This window comes from Bubalus bubalis, chromosome 10, assembly GCF_019923935.1.
Source record: "Bubalus bubalis isolate 160015118507 breed Murrah chromosome 10, NDDB_SH_1, whole genome shotgun sequence".
Classification (NCBI taxonomy): domain Eukaryota; kingdom Metazoa; phylum Chordata; class Mammalia; order Artiodactyla; family Bovidae; genus Bubalus; species Bubalus bubalis.
The window spans coordinates 70,805,998-70,828,827 of record NC_059166.1 but is presented as its reverse complement, the minus strand read 5'-3'; the positions used below and the strand labels follow the sequence as shown (position 1 = coordinate 70,828,827).

Here is a 22,830-nt window from a genome sequence, read left to right as displayed (position 1 = left end):
CATGAGGTAGGGTTAGAAGATCTGACCGCTAATTTGTCACATGGCAGCTGTTGCACTCGCTTGCACACCTGTATGCAGACACACTGTCTCTGTGTCAAGTCTCAAATGTGTTTGCACACTAGGCTTTAAGAATTAATATCAATCTCATATCTATCTATGAGAAAAATGAGACTTTAGTTTTTGTTTTTTTTTTTTTAAGAAAAGAACCCTGGGCTTCAATGAACCATCAGCAAAAAATGTTGAGGCCATGACTATATGAATGAAAATAGGATGGTCTTCAATCAAAATGCTGTTAAACCTGCACCAAGCTTGACCTATTGTACTGCTTGTGAACAATTTAGAAATTTCTGGGTTGTGATTGTATGCTAACTTGGTGATTCATGGGAAATCCAGATGGGAATCTAATAATTCTTTTTGCCCGGCATGCGGGATCTTAGTTCCCACACCAGGGATTGAACCCATGCCCCCTACAGCAGAAGGGTGGAGTCCCAGGGGAGTCTGGTGGGAATCTAGTAACTCTTGACGACAATGGGTGGTATTCTGTTTCATTTTACAGTAACAGGCTCTAGTAGTCACGTACAAGTTGTTTTGTCTGTGAGATTTAAGCAATGTGAAAGGAAGATGGATACAGATACTCAAAAGCTTAAATACTAAACAAGGTTGACGGCCCTTATGTTTATGAGAAGCTGAGAAAGATGGAAAAAATGTTTATTTTTTTTTAAGATTGGCATCCAAGTTATAGAGATATGAGTAGAGAAATCTTTTAAATAGGAGCACAATTTTAGACTCTGTGCCTTAAGTCTTCATGCAACTAGTTGAAAATGTAGCACTGCTTTTCATTTAACCATGGATAGTTGACATTTTAAAGGACTGGGTGGCAGAAAATTATGTTTATATAAAAATTGCTTCATCAAATGTGAACACTTTGCTAAGTGGCTTATCATGAATTTTGCCAAATCTCTGAAAAAGCAACAGTTCAAAATGAGGTTGAGAGTGTAATTTGAAACAGGATGTCCTGTTTTGTTGGTTTGGCCACTTTGATTAAAACCTTCTGTGAGGCAACTTTCATGATCGGCTGAGATGCAAGTTAACATGACAACAATATGTTGACCTAGAAAACAAAAAGCACAATGGCTCTGTAACCATGAACAGATACAGTTACTTCACTAATTAGTGAAAAGAGCACACCCTATCCCTTAACCACTGCTCCCTGTCCCTCTGCCCCAAGGGGGGAAAAAAAACCAGTTTCAGCAGTGGCTTCTTTTGGACATATGTAAATCCCTTCATGGAAAAGTTATGAAACCCCAGGAAATCCCACTTGTGAATCATTGTAGATTTTGACCCAGAGGTTAGTTCCTATAATGCTCATTTCATGAAAAACTTCCCCCAACCCCCATTTTTAGTGGTTAGTTTGTATAAAAAAAGCTCAAGACTATAAACCTGAAAAACCATAATTTTCCCAAACAGGATTTTTAGCAATTAACAGGTTAAGCTCATTATTCAGACAAAGTCAAAGTCTCTGAGTGTGATTGTATGTGTGTGCATGCCTGCTTAGTCCCTTAGTCTTGTCTGACTCTTTGTGACCCCATGTACTGTAGCCAGCCAGGCTCCTCTGTCCGTGGAATTTTCCAGGCAAGTATACTGGAGAGAGTTGCCAGGTCCTGCTACAGAGGATCTTCCTGACCCAGGGATCGAATCCATGTCTCTTGCATCTCCTGCATTGGCAGGCAGCTTCTTTACCACTGAGCCACCTGGGAAGCCCCATGATGGTATAAGCCACAGATTAATGACTATGCTAATCACTATGCTAATCACACATGTGATTATATGTTGTTGTTGTTTAGTTGCTCAGTCGTGTCTGATTCTTTGTGACCCCATGGACTGTAGCACTCCAGACTTCCCTGAGACTATTCGCTCAGTTGTGTCCGACTCTTTGCAACCCCGTAGACTGTAGCCCACCAGGCTCCTCCGTTCATGGGATTCTCCAGGCAAGAATACTGGAGTGGGTTGCCATTTCCTTCTCCAGGGGATCTTCCCAACCCAGGGATAGAACCCAGGTCTCCTGCATTGCAGGCAGACGCTTTAACCTCTGAACCAACAGGGAATCCCAGGCTTCCCTGTCCTTTGCCAACTCCAGGAGGTTGCTCAAACTCAAGTCCATTGAATCAGTAATGCCATCTCGTTCTCTGTCGTCCCCTTCTCCTCCTGCCATCAATCTTTCCCAGCATCAGGGTCTTTTCAAATGAGTCAGTTCTTCACATCAGGTGGCCAAAGTATTGGAGTTTCAGCTTTAGCATCAGTCCTTCCAATGAATATTCAGGACTGATTTCCTTTAGGATGGACTGAATTGATTTCTTTGCAGTCCTAGGGACTCTCAAGAGTCTTCTCCAACACCACAGTTCAAAAGCATCAATTCTTCAGCGTTCAGCTTTCTTTAGGGTGCAACTCTCACTTGCATACATGGCTACTAGAAAAACCATACCATATGGGCCTTTGTTGGCAAAGTAATGTCTCTGCTTTTTAACATGCTGTCTAGGTTGGTCATAGCTTTTCTTCCAAGGAGCAAGTGTGTTTTAATTTCACGGCTGCAGTCACCATCAGCACTGATTTTGGATCCCAAGAAAATAAAGTTTGTCACTGTTTCCATTGTTTCCCCATGTATTTGCCATGAAGTGGTGGGACTGGGTGCCATGATCTTCATTTTTTGAATGTTGAGTTTTAAGCCAGCTTGTTCACTCTCCTCTTTCACCTTCATCAAGAGGCTCTTTAGTTCCTCTTCATTTTCTGCCTTAAGAGTGGTATCATCTGCATACCTGAGGTTATTGATATTTCTCCCAGCAATCTTGATTCCAGCTTGTGCTTCATCTAGCCTGGCATTTTGCATGATATACTCTGCATATAAGTTAAATAAACTGGGTGACAATATACAGCTTTGATGTACTCCTTTCCCAATTTAGAACTATGATTATATGTGCATTGTGGAAAAAAATCATTCAAAGGACCCCAAGGTGATGATGGAATAGGCCACTGAAACCTTGGGGTACTTTGAGTTTTTGCATGACACATATAATTGTATGTCTGATTAGCATAGTCATTAATCTATTTCTGGTATGCATATTCTACATTTATGTTTCCTGAAACCACCTTCGTCTCTGTATGAGACAATTTAAATGACTTGTGTTATAAGGGCGTTGTGGCATTCTCCAAATCATGTGCTTGGCAATTTACTCAAGTAAAGTTGAATACAATGTTTTTTCATTATTCCTATTCTGGGGGCTTCCAGGGCTTCCCAGGTGGCACTAGACTTAAGACAGGAGACTTAAGAGATGTGGGTTCGATCCCTGGGTCAGGAAGACTCCCCGGAAAAGGAAATGGTCACCCACTCCAGTATTTTTGCCTATAAAATCCCATGGACAGGGGAGCTTGACAGGATATGGTCCATAGGGTTGCAAACACCCCAGCATGACTGAAGTGACTTTGCATACAAACACTGATTTTTTACACCATCAGTTCAGTTCAGTTCAGTTGCTCAGTCGTGTCCGACTCTTTGCAGCTTTATACAAAACTGTTTAATCTGTCTTCTGGTGGTTTAGTATTTACAACAGAAATGTTGTATGTTAAATGGTGTACTTTTCAAGCAACCCAAACAAACACCTGGCTAGCATAAATCTTTTAGTGGTAATGCCATTCCACTAGCTCCTTTGTTTCCAGAACTTCTGAAAATCCCTTTGCTAAAGAGTTGGAGAGTGACTGGTCATATAAACCTCAAATATTGCATAGCCCAATGGCTCAGCTGGTAAAGCACTTGCCTGCTAATGCAGGAGATGCAAAAGATGTGGATCTGATCCCTGGGTTCAGAAGATGCCCTGGAGAAGGAAATGGCAACCCATTCCAGTATTCTTGCCTGGAGAATCCCATGGACAGAGTAGCCCAGCAGGCTACAGTCTGTGGGGTCGCAAAGAGTCAGACATGACTGAGCATGCATGCACATACACACACATTGCATAGCCATGAAAATTAAGAAACACTGTTCATATTAGTACATGAGACTTTATGAAGAACAAAATTAAGTGTTTCTGGGCTTCAGGTTATTAACCTCATGGTCAAATAGTCTGTTTAGCTTATGATTTTATTTTTCCATTTCTTAATTCTGGATCCAAGGGCACTAATGATATTTATATAGGAAGTACTTTCTTGGATGGAGGAAAATAGCTTTTCACATTATAAAAACAAATCCAAGATAATAAGCATAGAAACACGAGGAAGAAATACACCTTAAAAAAACCTTGCCTAGGGCAGCTGTTATTCACACTTTTACCTTGTGTGTCGTGAACAAAAATGTATACAGATTTAGGTTAGAATATGAATGCATTTTTTGTATGGTTGGTTATATACTGTGAATTAAATGTAGTCCATTGTTGTTTTAGCTTCTTTAAAAAAAAGAAAAATGCAAATGTAGTTCATCTCTAATCCAGGAGTCCTTGATTGACAAATGTCACAGGCTTATTTAATACTGTGTCTCCCCATTGGTCTTAACTACTTCTTTTGGCTATATCCTAACTCCCACTTTTATCATTTCTGCAGAATCTTTAGGCATTGCATCTTATCCAGGCACACTTTGTTTTATTGCACTCTGCATATATTGTGGTTTTTTACAAATTGAAGATTTGTGATAACCTTGTGTTGTTTCATGATGGTTAGCATTTGTTAGCAATAAAACTTAAAGCATGTACTTTTTAAAAAACAGTGCTATTGCACACTTAATAGATAATAGTATAGTGTGAACGTACTTGTACATGCACTGGGAAGCCCCCAAATTTGTTGATTTCCTTTGTTTCAGTAGTCTGGAACCAAACTTGTGGGATCTCCAAGGTATTCCTGTTAACTTGCAGAGGCATCTTGTCTGGTTTTATGACTGATTTAATGACTTTAAAACATTTGGCTCCTTAATTTACAGTTAGAAAACACTGGAGAGGCAAAAAAGGAAGCTCTTTTATTCTTTTTTTAATGTTGTGGTAGTTACACCGTCCCTCCTTCTTCATTTCAGGGCAGACAGCTTGACGTCGGCATACCTCACAATCTGAGTGAACCGGTGAGTAATTGCTTCTACTGCCCGGGACTTTACAGTGTTTGCATTGATAAAAAAGGGACAAAAGTCAGTTTTGATTACCGTAATAATTCCTAAGTAAAAGCTCATTTAATTGTGCCCAATGGAGGAAGCTGGATGGAAAATAGAGAGAAGTCTGCATCACAGATTATTCAAACATGAGTTCAGGGACAGTGTGTTGAAGTGGAAAGAACATAGGACTAAGCCAAGACCATGATTTTGATTATACCTAGCTGTGTTCTGGAGAAGGAAATGGCAACCCGCTCCAGTGATCTTGCCTGGAGAATCCCAGGGACGGGGGAGCCTGCTGGGCTGCCGTCTCTGGGGTTGCACAGAGTCGGACACGACTAAAGCTACTTAGCAGTAGCAGCAGCTGTGTTCAGTTCAGTTCAGTTGCTCAGTCCTGTCCAACTCTCTGAGACCCCATGGACTGCAGAGTGCCAGGCTTCCCTGTCCATCACCAACTCCCAGAGCTTGCTCAAACTCATGTCCATCGAGTCAGTGATGTCATCCAACCATCTCCTCCTCTGTTGTCCCCTTCTCCGGCCTTCAATCTTTCCCAACATCAGGGTCTTTTCTAATGAGTCAATTCTTCACATGAAGTGGCCAAAATATTGGAGCTTCAGCTTTAGCATCAGTCCTTCCAATGAATGTGGCTTTGGCCAAATTACTTAAAATTTTTGAGATGTAGTTAAAACTACTAAAATATGGGTATTCTGAGAGGGTTGGATTAGACGGTGTCTGCTCTTTTCTCTATCAGTTACATTTGTAGTCTTATTTCTTTCCTGCACCTGTATCCATTTACGCAATATGTGTTTGGTGAGTCCAAGTATAGGTATAAACCAGGCACTGTGCTGTGTAGTAGAGACTTAAGAATGAGTAAAATAGTGTCTCTGTTTCAAAGGACTCACAGTCTTGTAGGAGAGACAGACATGTACATAAAATCATAGCCAGACAGCATTGTGAGAGTCAGAACAGCGGTGGGTGGGAGGAGAAAGAAGAATACACAGGAGGAAAAGCAGCTTGCTTGCCTGCAGGTGTTGCATGGCTAAAACTAGAAAGATGAAGAGTTTTCTAGAAGGACTAGAGGGGAAAGGTACAGTAATCAGAGGGAGCCTTTTGTGTCCAGACCCAGAGGTTTGAGACAGCTGAGTTGTGCAGAAAAGGAGGGGTACTTCAGCTTGCTTGGGGGAGTGTGCGTGTGCAGAGACAGGAAGTAGAAGACTGGGCTTTGGGCTAGATGGTGGAGAGTTTGGCATACCATGTTGGGAATATTTGGTTTCAATGACACACAGGGTTTTAGATAGGATAAGGATATGATTAGGTTTTGTTGTCCCCCATGAAGCTGTTAGCAAGCAGTGGTGGGCCCAGAAAAACAAGGACAGTGAGTGAGCAAGGAACCAAGACAGAGTCCAGGCAACAAAGAAGTGAATCCGTAGAACTTGGTGATGGATTGTCTGTGAGGATGGGGTGGGAAGGCAGTGAAAGGAGGAGAAGCTGCCCTGACTCCTGGCTCAGGCAGCTCAGAAGACTGAAGCATGTTAATAGAAAACATAGGAGAGAGAGCAAATTCAAGGGTACAAAGGGAGGAATTTGATGTTTCATCTGCTGAATTTGGGGCTTCCGAGGTGGCCCTTGGAGAAGGCAATGGCACCCCACTCCAGTACTCTTGCCTGGAAAAACCCATGGACGGAGGAGCCTGGTAGGCTGCAGTCCATGGGGTCGCTAAAAGTCAGACACGACTGAGTGACTTCACTTTCACTTTCATGCATTGGAGAAGGCAATGGCAACCCACTCCAGTGTTCTTGCCTGGAGGATCCCAGGGACGGGGGAGCCTGGTGGGCTGCCGTCTATGGGGTCGCACAGAGTCAGACACGACTGAAGTGACTTAGCAGGTGGCCCTAGTGGTGAAGAACCTGCTTGCCAATGCAGGAGATGTAAGAGACATGAGTTCGATCCCTGGGTAGAGAAGATCCCCTGGAGGAGGAAATGGCAACTCACTCCAGTATCTGAGGTGTTTGTCAGGACTCAAATGGAACTGTTAAACAAACAGTTGAAATCTGGGTCTGGAGCTCAGGAAGGGGTCTCCGCTGAAGTTCAAATTCGGATGGTTGATACTGAGACGGGAGATGAACTCAGTCTTGGAGAACCTGAAGAGTGAAAAGAGAAAAAGTTGAGGATAGGACATAGACATGAAAGGAAAAAGGAGAAGAAAAAAAAAGAGAGATGGCAGAGCAGAAGGAACTGAGGGAAGGGGAAGGCGATTTAGGTGTTATTGCAGCCTGGGGACTGAATGGTCCACGCAATCACAGGCGTAGACAAACCAGGTAAGGAGGCACAAGCTGAATCTGTCCAGTGGGAGGTCAGGGCAGCCGACTTCCCAGACTATCCACCTACCTCAGTTTTGATGTGCTGCCTCTGCTTGAGTCTCCAGCTTTAGGTTTTGCCTGTTGCGTGGTACACCCCGAGGACCTATATAATGTGCTCGACACCATGCTGTCCTGGACTTCCCCTGCACCAAGCGCCCAGTGGACAGTGTGTTCCCAGACATTCTGTTGCTCCCTGGGATCTAGGCCTGCCCGCCCCAGGCTAGACTCCACTCAGCAACCCTGAGCCACTCACTCCAAGCCCTCCTCTGTGAATACGACATCTCTGCTTACAATCTCAAAAGTCCTGCTTGCTGCGAGGCCACAGATTCCTTGGTAGACAGATTTCTACTTCGGCAACACTTTGTTACTATTTGCACTTTCAGGTGACTAGAAAAATCACACTTCTTCAGTCATCACTGTCTCTTACTCTCTCTTACAGTGCATCCAAGGATGTCATTTCTGGAATTCGGCAGATCAGGAAAACTGTGCCTTAAAGTGTGTAAGTATTAATTATGTTTCTGTTTTGATATTAATGTTTTCCTCAAGAGAGACATTCTCCACGAGGATTCCCATGTGAGTTTCCATTGGCTTTTAATTAGCTTGCTTGACTCTAAAGCAAAAGTATGAGTAATACATAATGGAAATGGAGTAATGGAGAAAATGAGATCACTTTTGTTTTTTTAATTAATTTGGCTTTGTGGGGTCTTAGTTGTGGCACATGGAGTCTTTGTTTGCATCACGGGAGATCTTTCATTGTGGTGCATAGACTCTTTAGTTGTGGAGTGAGCTCAGGAGTTGCAGTGTGAGGGCTTAGTTCCTCTGTGGCATGCGAGACCTTAATTTCCCAACCAGGGATTGAACTTGCATCCTCTGCATTGCAAAGTGGATTCTTAACCCCTGGACCATCAGGGAAGTCCCAAAATCAACATTATTAATGCAACTGGTGAACTGGCAACCAAAAGAAGTTAATGCAAACCATGGAAGCCAGAATGACCAATTGCTCCAAACTATAGTGACCTTTTAGTAGAATGTTAAGTATTTGTTAAATGTCCTAGTCCTACACTTCTCAAATTTTAATATGCAAATATCTGGGATCTTGCTAAAATGCAGATTCTGATTCACTAGGTTTTGTGTGGGGACTAGAAATTCTGTGCTTGTAACATGCGCCTAGGTGATGCAATGCTGGGTGTTTCCAGACCACACTTTGAAAGGACTTAGATCACATTCAAGGTTTCTCTGTGGGGAACATGAAAACAGTCTAACCCAGAGGGCACACACACCTAGGTTTACTTCACTTCGTGTAGGAAATACATTCCCTAATACTTTTTCATTTATCCTGGCTTTGCCAATTAGTGCGTGACTTCATTAAGGTACTTGGTACTTTACTTTCCTAATAGGTAAATTCAGATAATAAGCGAATCCCTGCTAAGGATAGTGGTTGTTACACTATAATTAATTACTTCAATCTCATGGATAAGAGTTTTGTAATTTAAAAATGGGTTGCTTTGTTCAGTTCAGAGATTAAATTAGTTAGGATCATGATAACTTTAGGTAATATCATTTTCTTGAACTTCCTTGGTGGTTGAGATGGTAAAGAATCCACTTGCAATTCGGGAGACCTGGGTTCAGTCCCTTGTGAAGATCCCCTGGAGGGGTGCATGGCAACCCACTCTAGTATTTTTGCCTGGAGAATCCCCATGGACAGTGGAGCTTGATGGGGTGGAGTCCATGGGGTCACAAAAGAGTTGGACACGACTGAGCGACTAAGCACACAGAATATCATTTTCTATTAAAGACTCAAATTATAGCATTGAGATTTAAATAAGGATATTAACGTCTTCTTGTGTATAGTCAGTCCTCACAGCTTTTCTTGTACAGGTGTCCTCACAGATCTCAGCTCCAGGAGTCACTTACACCCACTCTCCTGCTTGTGATGGTGTGCTTCATAGACTGGAAGTTACCAAAGGTTGGAGCAGGTGCTGTTTGGACTTGTGAACAATCACACACTCTACATACACTTTTCCAGGGACTTCCTGGGTGGCCTGGTGGCTGAGACTCCACACTCCCAGTGCAGAGAGCTGTAGTTTGATCCCTGGCTGGGAAACTAGATCCCACATGCTGCAACTAAGACCCAGTGCAGTCAAGCAAATACACAAGCGAAAAAATAAAAACAGTGTTCCGTGTCCTTGGTAGCACATTGTCCAGATGGTAGTTTGAATCATTATTTGCCTAGTCATGTGTTTAATATCCTTTGCCAACATGTAGGGCCATCAGGGGAGGACGCTTTCTGTCTTGTTCACACTGTCCCCTGCACCAAACACAGTGAGGGGCACGTAGCTAGTGCTCAGACTGCACTGAGTGAGTGAAGGAATGAGAAGTACCATTTGTTGGGGGAATCAGTCCAGCAAGCAGAGTGGATGCTGGAGTGGCCAGTTTGGGCAGAAGAATCTGCTGGCCTTTCCTAACCAGACCTATTGGTGGCTTTTCATTTCCGATTCTGTGGCCCTGAGCACCTACCAACATCCCTTCATTCTCTAACCTGGTCCATCACCGATTACTGCTTATTTTGAGATTTTCTAGTAGACATCATGTGTCCTTTTTTTTTTTCCAGTGATGCAAAGAACATACTTTTTATAGCAGTTTGTACAGTGGCCTTCTGCACAGAAGGCCCAGCTCTGGAATCTTTTGCTTTGGATTATTCTTTATTGATTATTTTGTCATGTGCTCATGCCCCATTGCTCAGCCTTATCCAACTCTTTGTGACCCTTTGGACCATAGCCCACCAGACTCCTCTGTCCAAGGGGTTTTTCAGGCAAGAATATTGGAATGGGTTGCCATATCCTCCTCCAGGTGGTCTTCCTAACCCAGGGATTGAAGCTGAGTCTCCTGTGTCTCCTGCATTGAAGGTGGATTCTTTTACCCGCTGAACCACAGGGGAAGCATTTTGTCGATGGTGGGGCATAAATTAATTTGGTAGAAATGCCTAGCTAAGTGTCATTAAAATTATTTACAACTCTAAAGGTTTTAAGTAATTTTTCTTTCCTTTTTCCTCCATGCAGAATGAAACCTATGCTGCAGTTTGTGAGGTGAGTGCCAGTCACTTGCAAAAAAGGTGTCATTAAACCCCACGTCCTTCTCTCTTATCCTTAAAACACGATTAAAATAAGGATAAAGAAGGCTGAGTCATTCTTGGTGCACAGAAATGTTCTTCCTAGGAGTGCTCTAACTCTGGGTGTAAAAATGACTGTGTGTTTCTATCTTTGACTCAGGTATTTGCTGTGCTCTACATATCTATGTGCACATATAAAATGCATATATGAACGTACATAGATGTGTGTATGCACTCATACACATTCACATGTGTACATATATATTACTCTAATCTGGTTTGAAAGGTTCTTCTGATTCCCGAAGCCTGGGTGGTGGGAAGAGAGGAAAAGGCACAGTGGGGATACCCTCATCTCTGCTGATTTCACCTCTTCCCCCTAAAGCCTGTGGGTTATCATTAAATACAGTGTATTCAAAGATAACCTTTTATTTATTTGTTTATTTATTTTCTCTTTTGGCCACATTCCACAGCAGGGATCGAACCCATGCTCTCTGCATAGGAAGTGCAGGATCTTAACCACTTGACTACCAGGAACGTTGCAGAAGAGTACTCTTAGGTTGCAATCTTCTTCCTTATTCAGGAAACTCCTTTGGCAACACAGCTTTTTAAAATTTAAATTTCAGTTAATTTACTTCTTGCTATGATAATAAGGGACCTCATACTGACTCTGGCTGCCCAGGTGTCTTCCAATTACCCTCTCCTCTAGCCCCACGGGAGGTCTCTCCCCTGCACTTGACCTTCTTCTCCTTCAGTCTTCTTCAATTAAAATTTCCTGTCCAGGATTCTATACCCTGCAGAATTTATTTTAGTTTATTTGACAATAGGTATTTATGATGAAACTGCATTATTTCTCAGTTTCACATCTATGCTGTATTCTATTTAAAATGTCCTTGAAACCAGAGAACAGAACTATCCTATCATGCCTGAGGAAGAGATACAGATGAGCATTCATTAGTAAAATAGAAAAAATTCCTTCAAATAGAAAATAAAAGCCAAAAATTAAATTGGAATATTCTCTCAATAGTCTGTGGTGACCCTGTATCTGAGTGATTTTTCCTTGGGTGGTTGAGTTAGCTAGGAAGAAATAAAACAAAGAGGAAAAATTGCTCCTTATGTAAATAGACAATTAAAGCTCATTCCTGGATGAGATTAAAAAAAAAAAAAACAAAAAGACAAGCCTGAGAACTCTTTTATGTGACCAAAACAAAAGCAGCAGCCAAAATAACAGTCCCGTAAGGATTGCGTTTAGAAACCAGAGAGCGAATGTGCCTGAAGCATCCAAGCAGTTTAGGACTGGGTTTCATTCTCCTTTTTTAAACTTTGTTAATTTAAAGCCTTTTTTTTTTTTTTTCAGTTGGAGGATAATTGCTTTACACTGTTGTGTTAATTTCTGCTGTACAACAACGTGAATCTGCAGAATGTATACATGTATCTCTTCCCTCTAAAGCCTCCCTCCCACTCCCTGCATCGCGCCCGTCTAGGTCATCACAGGGCACAGAGCTGAGCTCCCTGCGTTACACAGCAGCTTCCCACTAGCTATTTATGTTACATATGGCAGTGTATACTCATCAATGCTGTTTTCTCAGTTCGTCCCACCCCCCTCCCGCCCTGTGTCCACACGTTCATTCTCTGCATCGGCATCTCTGTTCCTCGAGGACTGGGTCTCTAGTGCGATAGTTCACTGTTCATCACTATGCTGCCCCGTCGTGCTTAGGTAATGTGTACCCTTGCTCTCTATTGTAACATGTAATCATCCTATCTTTCCTATTATGTTTTGCTACTTTATACATTAAATAATGTAGACCTGAACAGTCATACATGCTCGATAGAGGTGGAGGTAAAGAGAGAGATATAGAGATAGATATTTTTAACTCAGCTGCTCACACCTTTAGGAAATTTGAACTCCTTGACCATCTCAACGCTTCCACCTAGAAAGCTTGGTATTTGCCCACATGTTTCTTGGAGGGAATAGTTTTAGAAGTGGTAGCTTGCAAGGTGTAGTTCGGAAACTGATGTGAGCAAGTGAGATGGCTTATCCCTGATAATTTAGAACACAAATTAGATTATTCTGATCTAGAAGGTTCTAAAAACCTTTCTCATTGCCATTTAAGAAAAAGTAGAAACTACCAGTGCTTGCTGGCTCATCCACCTCATCTTGCCTCCTGTTCCTTGTTCTCTGCACCCAGCCATACAGGCCTTTCCCTCATCTCCGAGTCTATGCGGCATATTCCTCCCTCAAGGCATTTGCCCTTGTCCAGATTTTTTCAAGGCCAGCTCCTTCTGATCACTCAGGTCTTGTCTTGAAGGTCACCTCTGCGTGGTTCTTCCTGACCACCCTAACTAAAGTTAGCCCCCTTCCTGTCTGGTCATGCCTTATGTCTTTGACTTTTATCTTCCTCCTGGGTGCGTGCTAAGTCTCCTCATTCATGTCCAACTCTTTGTGACCTTTGGACCGTAGCCCACCAGGCTCCTCTGTCCATGGGATTCCCCAGGCAAGAATACATTATCCAAGCGTACTTTATTTTTTAAGTTAGTTACTTTGTTATTGTGTATTTTCTTCTAAGAGAACATAAATTCCATGAAGTCAGGGAACTTACTGGTCTTATACATTGCCATAGCCTTAAAATCTAAAACAGTGCTTGGCATGTAAAAGGTATCAGTAAATGTTTTTTGAATGAATGACTTTTTAGATGAAGCCACAGTTCATATGGAGACTCTGCAATAGAGGCATCCAGGGAGGGTGGTGGGGCCTGTCCTCCTTGAGCTGCAGGAATAACAAAAGACAGCAGATGTGACAGTCAGGGAAACACAGGAGTGGAGCCAGAGGGATGATGATAAAAGAGATCTTACTGCTCTGAGAACAGAGACAGCAGATGGGTGTAGCCCCTGGGAAGGATGAACTTGGCTTTCAGTGGGAATGGCAGCTCAGTAGCCTAGAATATGTTGTACAAATGCCCCATCCAGGGCTTTCGGCTCAGATTCTGTGGACTTCTTAAATCCAAATTCCTTTAAGTTCTCTCCAGGGCAACTTGAGTTTGAGAAACACTGGATAACTTCATTTGAAGTCTAATGTTAGATTAGAGAGAGAGAGAGAGAAAGTGAGATAGAGGGAGGAAGGCACAGAGAGAGAGGGAGAGACAAAAGAAGGAAATCCTATTCAATAGCTTTGCCTCCACTCGAGATAACATTTAAACTCTTTGGAGTACAAACTTCTAGTTATAAGATTAACAAGTTCTGGGAATCTAATGTTACAACATGGTGATTACAGCTAATATGTAATACATAATATGTATTATGTTCTTGAATGCTGCCAAAGAGTTGATTTTAAATATTCTCATCACAAAGCAGAAATGGTAATTATATGATGGAATGAAGGTGTTAGCTTATGGTGGTAATCATTTATCTTAATAAAGCTGGGAAAAAAAGGCAAGCTTCATTGAAGTAAACAAAACATTTAAGCTCCTGGATAGGTCAGAACTAGCTGTGTTACCAAATACTCATTATTCCATTTCCTTCCTTCTTCCTCAGTTTTCTTTCTTGAAAAGAAAATCCCAGGTTAATGATAATTTTGCTGCCACTTGGTACATTTATTCTCTGCAGTTAATGAATGTGTTGAGTGTATTTTACTGAAACCTCAAAGAAGATGTGAAAAGTATACTAGACCCTTAAGGTAAATAATCCTGAGCCCAGACTGAAGTATTTAATCCTTAACTAAGCAAACCTGGGCTTATCAGGCTCCACTTCCTTGGAGAGCACAGATCAAATATGGGATAGTTGAATATTTGCAAATTAAACAGCCCTTCTCTACCTGGACATGCAGAGTAAATGCATTGAGTCATGGTTTCCCCTATTATCATGAGAAACAATAGAATGTTGTCCTAGGTATTATAATTATAAACTGAATGAGAGAGGGAAGATTGATCGTGATTGTGTTGTAGTTTTATGCTGTGTGCCTTTTCTCCTTGTTTTTTCTCCTCCTAACTATTGTTAATGTTAAAAGTTGCAGGAAATATGTGTCTCAGCCACCAAAATGTTTACTCTTTTTCAGTTAATGAGATGGGATGTTAATCACCGTTAGGTTTTTGTAGACCTTAAAATTTAACTTTGGCCCTAAGTCATTCATTGAAATGTTCAGTTGCTCTGAAGTTTATAGTCCACTTTTAATTTTTCAAGGAAGGCATGGATACATAAAATAAATAGGCTTCATTTTAGGCTAGCGTTTTAAGTAACTCACTAAACCTTTGACTAAGATAGCAAACATATAATTGCATTGTTGAGCTCAGTATTTTGTCACCTTGTGGGGTGTCACCCATTAGAAGGTCATGAAATTAACTTATTGAATAAAGAGTCACAATAAATAAAATGACATAGAATAGAACATATAAGATTGCATCACAGCTCAGGATTCCTTTTGGAGATGAAAATGTTCTAAATTCAGATTGTAATGATGATTTTACAATTCTTTGAATATTCTAAAAACCATTGAATTATGTGCTTTAAATGGGTAGATTTTATGGTATGTAAAATATTTCAACAAAACTGTTTTAAAAAAGGGGAAAAACTACCATTTCAGCAATCTTTTTTCCCCAACTTGTATGTGTGTAAAAATTTGTTTTGTTAAATGTATTTTGGAATTTGGGACATGGTCAAAAAAGATTGAAAGGTGTTGTTCTAATCCCACTAGCAAATGGGAACTTGAGTATTACAGTTCACATTCTTGATATACAGGTATAGTTATATATCAGGCATTCATATTTCAAAATTTGGTTGAAGCTTGTGAGCAAAAGCAGCACAAAGGCCACACTGACTGGCATGCTACCTGTCTTCCATAGCGAGAATCCTGTGAAGTCGGCTGCAGCAGTGGGGAAGGCGCATATGAAGAGGAAGTGCTGGGTAAGCAGACTCACACAACTATTACTGAAAATAATCTACACCACTCCAGGGATGTGTCCTAATGTAGGGGCAATGAGCAAACTTAAAATATCTAGACTTCCATGTCTCAGTAGGATATATATACACACACACATATATATATAATCGAATATATATATTTTTTTATTAACTTCAAATGTGTAAGCCATATTTAGAGACTCAGCAAAAGTCTTCGTTCAGAGAAAAATAGGGGAAACAGCATATGACATGTTTAGAATTTGAGATTTTGCCCTCAGTTCAGTGGATGCAATCACTTCTCTCTTAATATGAGGGACAAATGTGAATCCTGAGCAACTTGATTATCAGGAAATGCCACTGTTTTAATGAACTGAAAGTATATAAATATTTTATTTAATGTGAATTTCATCACTCAGCTAACAGTTATTCAATTGATTGAGTGCCTTCTATAGTTATGGCTCTTTACAATATATTGGGAAATTTGCAGAATGTATAGAAGTTATGCTTCTCAGTGTTAGATTTTGAGTAAGCAAGGAACTTGACTATATATGTCTCCAGTTCCCTCTGACTTATTTCAGAGCAGGTTGGGTGTCTTTAAGAGACTTTGCCTGAGTGTCTTAATTCTCTAGTCATTTCTGAAGGATCAACTCTTTGACAAACTATAGCCTATGTTAGCAGCTAGCTTTTCCAGAATTCCCCAGTTTTTCCTCCCACTGGAAGATAAACAGTTCTTTCTGGAACAAGAGATGATTGGCTTTTCCATAAGCTGCAGTCCTTGTTTCAATGGTTGATGAAAATTGGCAGGTGGATCTTGCCTTGCTCTCCTGATTTGCTTCTGAATCAGAGTGGTGAAGAAACCTTATCCTTTAAGTTCAGGAAAAGATGCCTGCTTTTGCCACTTCTATAATACTGGATGTCCTAGCCAAAGCAAGTAGGCAAGAAAAAGGCATCCAAATTTGAAAGGTGGAAGTAAAATTATCTTTGTTTGCAGATAATATGATCTTATATGCAGAAAACTCCAAAGATACCACAAAATACCCTGTTAGAACTAATAAACAAATTTGGCAAAGTAGCAGGAAACAGAGTTAAAATTAGAAAATCAATTGCATTACTATGCACAAATAATGAACCATCTGAAAAGGAAATTATGATGAAAATTTCATTTACAATAGCATCAATAAAATATTTAGAAATTAACCAAGGAGGTGAATGATTTGTAAAGTGAAACGTTCACAAAACATTTCTGAAACAAATTAAAGAAGGCAAGTAAATGGAAAGACATCCCACATTCATGAATTTAAAAACTTGGTATATTGTCAAGATGTCAATATTATCAGAGCAATCTACAGATTTAATGCAATCCCTATCAAAATTCCAAATACATTTTTGCAGATGTTTTACATGGGATAGAAAGACCGATTCTGCAATTTATGTGGAATCTCAAGTGACCCCAAATTCTGAAAAGAACAGAGTTGGAGGATTCATACTTCCTGATTTCAAACTTATTGCAAAACTATAATAATCAAAACAGTATGGTTCTGGCATTCAGAATTCTAACACTTATACAGTGTCTGGGAAGTAGTACCAATAACTGCGTGTACCAATTGTAATGTTGCTAATGCTTAAAAGTCATGAAATATTTCACAATAAAAAAGAGCAGACTATAGGATCCTTTGGAGCTCAGACAGTTACTTGCACATGTAAAAATAATATGTTTGACACAATGGGCTATAGATGTGTAGTGTAAAATTTAAAAATATCTTGAGATATGTGCCCTGGGTCAGTGGATGGTTCTGTTGCCCTACACATACCCTTGGCACCCACCCCTCTAACCTATATAGAAGTGGTATGACAAGAGAAAACCAGTCTCAGAACACTCCATTTTGCTTGCCTGAAAGAAAAACTATCTTCAAAGATTAGATGGCTCAGTGGGTAAAGAACCTACCTGCAATGCTGGAGACACAGGATATGCAGGTTCAATCCCTGGGTCAGAAAAATCCCCTGGAGAAGGAAATGGCAACCCACTCCAATATTTTTGCTTGGAAAACCCCATGGACAGAGGAGCCTGGTGGGCTACATCCAAAGGTCACAAAGAGTTGGACACGACTAAGCAGGTAGGCAGGATGAGGGGGAAAAAGCTGCCAGACCAACTGGCTGATTTAAAGAAATAAACCAACTAAATTATAGGCATCAGTTACTGTTCAGATGAATAATTGTGGCAAGATGTAGCAGGAGTGTGCTGAGATGAAGCAGGGACACGCTGTCCTGTGTCGACAGACATGGGATGTGGTGAATGAAATCTTGTTTTCTCCCCAGAAAATGCAGACCTCCCCACTGCACCCTTTGCTTCTTCCATTGGAAGCCATGGTATGACATTACGATGGAAATCGGCCAACATCTCTGGAGTAAAATACATCATTCAGTGGAAATACACACAACTTCCTGGAAGCTGGACTTACACTGAGGTATGAACCACTGCCTAGGTATCTGCATGCCCATTCAGTCATGTGACCCCATGGATTGTAGCCCTCCTGGCTCCTCTGCCCATGGGATTCTCCAGGCAAGAATACTGGAGTGGGTTGCCACTTCCTACTCCAGGGGATCCCAATCCATGGATCTAATCTGTGCCTCTTGTGTCTCCTGCATTGGCAGGTGGATGCTTTACCACCATTGAACTTCAATCTTTGCTACTCTTCACGTTAAACCTTTTATTTTTGAGGAAAATATATTATTGGATATAGATATTATTCCTTCAGCTCAGCAACACATAACCAACTACTCATATCATTGGTCATTATCTGTCCATCCCATTGAAAATGATGCCAACTAGGGAGGAGGTCAGGGCGGTCATCCAGGCGGGTCCCTATTAAGACAGCAAAAGCAGGTTCAGAGAACAGTCCCAAGACACCAAGTATTTTAACACAGAAAATTAAAGGAAAGCCTTGAGGTAAATGCCAAATAATTGAATCCATAATTTTGCAGGTTTGAAGACGGAAGGAATTTCGGTGTGAATTGTGTGGACTGAGATCGGGGTATCTCAGCTCTGAGCTCCAGGCCTCCTTTTCAGCTGGCCTGGCAGGCCCTGTGCTGTGTGTGCTTAGTCGCCCAGTCCTGTCTGACTCTGTGTGACCCCATGGACTGTAGCCCTGCAGGCGCCTCTGTCCATGGAATTCTCCAGGCAAGAATACTGGAGTGGGTAGCCATTCCCTTCTCCAGGGAATCGTCCTGACCTAGGGATTGAACCCAGGTCTCCTGCATTGCAGGTGGATTCTTTACTGTCTGAGCCACCAGGGAAGCCCTGGATCACTTCATATCCGGAAGGCCATGCATCATCTACAAATGAATCTGTATTCTTGAGTTACAATATATGGAAGCGATTCCATAAATGCTGATGTTTGATCTCTCATTGATTAGGCCGTGTCCAAGCTCTCCTATGTGGTAGAGCCCCTGCATCCCTTCACTGAATATGTTTTTCGAGTGGTTTGGATCTTCACAGCCCAGCTGCATCTGTATTCCCCTCCAAGTCCCAGTTACAGGACTCATCCTTATGGAGGTATGGCATGCATACTTTGCTCAAGAAATCAGGGGTCATTCCAAAGCTTTGGTTTAGTTCACTTTTATTTTAAATAGTGAAATAGATTTATTCCTTTGTTAATCAATCCATCTAACAATGGGGTACATAACTGGGTGTCAAGTCGTCTTCCAGGTGCTCACCATGAAAAGTGAAATTGTTAGTCGCTCAGTCCTGTCCGACTTTTTGTGACCCCATGGACTGTAGCCTACTAGGCTCCTCTCTCCATGGGATTTCCCAGGCAAGAACACCGGAGTGGGCTGCCATTTCCTTCTCCAAGGGATCTTCTTGACCCGGGGATTGAACCCAGGTCTCCCGCATTGCAGGCAGATTCTTTACCATCTGAGACACCAGGGAAGCCCAGGTTCCCACCATACCTTTGATCAAAAGAAAAATCTCTGCTCTAGTAAAGCTAGAGCAGAGAAAGGAAAGGAAAGGAAATTTTGGTGGAAAGGAAATTCCCTCGACAGTAAATCTAATAAATAAGGAAAGTATACTGTGAGTAGGAAGACATGGGTTGCTATGGTAAGAAAAATGCTTTGAGCAGGGTCTGTCCAGGAAAAATGGGGAGTGCATTAAAGCAGTTGGTCGGAATAAGCCTCATTATGTGATTAGGAGTTATGGAAGGTTTTAAAGGAATAATTGCTTCAAATGCTCCTTAAAAAGATAATTGGCAAATACACATAGAATGCATTGACTGACATTGAGTGATAGAGACTGGGAAGTACAGAGGTAGGAAGACCAGCTGGGAGGTTATTATTGTACTTCAACTTTTGGTTAGAGATGATTTTAAAAAACAGTCGATATGTTGGAACATTTTCTGATTTATTCTTTCAAAGATTTGATTTCCATACTGGGAAAAGGATTCAAGCCTAGAGCCTTTCAGGGAGACAAATGCCAGGGGAAGACATTCAGGGAGAGTTGCTAGTGTTCTCAACATCTGAGTTAGCCGAGGGGACTTGGAAGGGCTTATTCCAAGCCAGATGTTGGATGTCCCTACCCCTCAGTTCTGGAGAATCAGCTGCGTGCAGAGACCCTCACACTGAACTAGGCCTTGGACCAAACCTCAGCAGGACAGCTGATGAAGCTGGTTGGGGCATTTTCCCTCTCCCCTGATTAGTGCCTTCTTTTTGCTTATAGATTTTAGGGTACATGTGGTCCCTCTGCTGATTATTCCCTGACCATCCTCAGGACCTCAGATTAGACACGGGTCTGGGGCGATATTTGAAATGTTCCAGATCAGAGTAGAATACCTAGACCTTTTTTGTTCAGAGCAGTGCCTCATGGACTCCAACAGTATGGGAACATTTTCCAGTACTGGAGACGTACTGTGGTCCAGGGCAGATGGCTAGTTACATCAAAGTAGCGAAGAAGGCAAATAGTGCTTTCCATTTCTGAGTCTCTCTCTGGATATACAAGCCCCCAAACCCTCCATATGTTTCAGTTCTCATACTGGGTATCCTTTCCATGGATAACATCTCATGCTTCAATTCTGTCTCACTTTTTTAGCCACATCAAAACTTACAGAGTTATCCATTTGTGTTCCGTCACCTTGTGGCCCTTTTCTCTTTCAGCTATGGGAAATATATGACTTTAGATGGTTATTATCGCCTTTTAATTGGGGCCTTTATGAAGATAATTTCTTAATCAGATGGAATAATCACCTTGCCTAACCTGACCAGCCTTTTCAGGGACGACTTTTGTCAGAGAGATTTGGACTACTCACAACTTGCCACGGAGGTGGCATGGAATGTACTTGCAGCGGGGTAGATCATGCCTGTCTGGGTGTGGACTAAAGAGTTAGGTTTTCTGACATCCTAATTCTGATTGGCTAGGAGATGATTCCTTCTTCCCTGTCCACCTAAGTCACTTAGTGCGTGGAGCTGAGGAGTGAGGCAATGATATCTGTGTTTGCTCAAGCTCCTTCTGAGAGTTGGGGAGGAACCGTATCAGAGATCAGTTGAAAAGCCTTTTTAAAACACAGCCAGCAGGAGGGCAGCTCTGTCTTCTCTCTCCCCACTCTAAGGGGACAGGGGTGATGCAGTGCACCTCCCAAAAACTGTTCAGAGGGAGAGAGCCTGCTGAAGGGCAAAGTGGTATCAGTCTGCCTTTCTATGAAAAGAGGAAATAAATGGGTGGGGTTGCAGGGCATAGGAGGTATGGAAAGCAGGCGCGGACTGGGATGTTAGATCATTTGTTTTCCTTTCTGTTCTTTGCCACTGGGGCAGATCCTACAGTCTGCGGGTGAATGCTTGGTTAGCAAATGCATGCTCATTTTCGTCCTTCATGAGGGAAGGGATGCTGCTAAGGCACAGAAAACCTGGATTTGGGGGACCTTGAGAGCTGGCGGGAGGAGAGTACTGTCTGGGTCAGCAGAGCTGATGCCAGCAAAAGGGAAGCAGGCTGTTCTAATTCCGGCTTATCTAAATCCCTATCTTCAGCTAGAACTGGTCCAGCCACAGGACCCTAATGAGGGAAAACGCCCCAGGCCTTACTCCTTTCAACTCATGTTAATCATTGACTTCAGTTTTGTTACAGAGTCTCTTCTCCTTCCTAACCTGGTTCCATCCCGTGTTTTAACTCAGTCAGGTATCTGGAGATTTTTAAGTTTTTCTTCCCCCCTACAGCATTATCCTATTTGTATACTTCCACATTTAATTTTATGGCATAAATTAGAAGTGAGGAAAATAACACTTTCTTTCAAGAGTCCCTTAGAAGAGTAGCTAACTGATATTGTTTAGGGATCAAGAATTGCAGTTCATATATTACCACCTCCTACCATTTATTGTGACTCTTAAAAAAAGTATTTCATTTATGCTAAGTTTTCAAAAAACAAGACTTTTACCCTACCCTGTTTACGTTTTTCTCTGTATATTATCTGCTCACCGTGTTACCATTATCTCTTCTAGTTCCTGAAACTGCTCCTTTCATTAGGAATATTGAAAGCTCAAGTCCCGACACGGTGGAAGTCAGTTGGGCTCCACCTCAATTCCCAGGTGGACCTATTTTAGGCTATAACTTAAGGCTGATCAGCAAAAACCAGAAACTAGATTCAGGGACACAGAGAACCAGTTTCCAGTTTTACTCCACTCTACCAAATACCACCTACAGGTAAGAATTTAGTGGTACATGAAGAATGTAACCAGCATGGGTGCATTCATGATAATTATCTAAGAAATATGGCTACAAAATAATTTAAAATGTATTTTGAGAAGTCTCATTGACTTTGTGCTGCTGGTTTGAAGTTGTGGTTTCCCTCAAGTTTGTATGCTTATTAGATTACACCATCCTAAGCAAAAGCATTTTCAAGCCTTTCTATTATATTCAGAGAAAAATACAAATGTGAGCTAATAAATATGGGCTAAAAAAGACAACATAAGCACCATCAATATCATTTCTTCATTTAATCCAACATGAAAAAAGTAAAGAGGTAGAATTCTGTTAATGGTATTTTTACATTAACTGTTAAGGGAATTATTTTATTATTGTTAGCTTTTCTAGCATTTACTAAGACCTCTGTAAATTAGGGCATGAGGGTCATGCAGATAGCAGAGTTCTGTTTTTGACCTCTGTGACCCTGAACTATTCTGTGGGGAATGCAAACAAGGACATGATTGATGGTCATTTTAGCGCTGAGCAGCAGCACCAAGTAACTAGATACACGCATTGCCACCTTGTCCTTTAAATAGAAACGTTATTGCTCCTTCTATTTTTATCCTAAGTTCACACCATGCCACGTAAAACACATCTCTCCAAATTGTTTTTGGAATAGGTTTTCTATTGC

General features: G+C 41.5%; 1 protein-coding gene across 1 annotated transcript in view; it reads left to right on the top strand.

Annotated features, from left to right (window-relative positions):
- The window catches only part of ROS1 (ROS proto-oncogene 1, receptor tyrosine kinase), a 114,907-nt gene that overhangs the window by 7,544 nt on the left and 84,533 nt on the right, over nt 1–22,830 (top strand). Inside the window, exons 2-9 of the mRNA XM_045161990.1 lie at nt 5,048–5,092; nt 7,916–7,975; nt 10,536–10,562; nt 15,418–15,478; nt 17,792–17,940; nt 18,890–19,028; nt 21,956–22,157; nt 22,819–22,828. Coding sequence (XP_045017925.1) covers nt 5,048–5,092; nt 7,916–7,975; nt 10,536–10,562; nt 15,418–15,478; nt 17,792–17,940; nt 18,890–19,028; nt 21,956–22,157; nt 22,819–22,828 — 693 coding nt within the window. The remainder of the gene's footprint in view (nt 1–5,047; nt 5,093–7,915; nt 7,976–10,535; nt 10,563–15,417; nt 15,479–17,791; nt 17,941–18,889; nt 19,029–21,955; nt 22,158–22,818; nt 22,829–22,830) is intronic.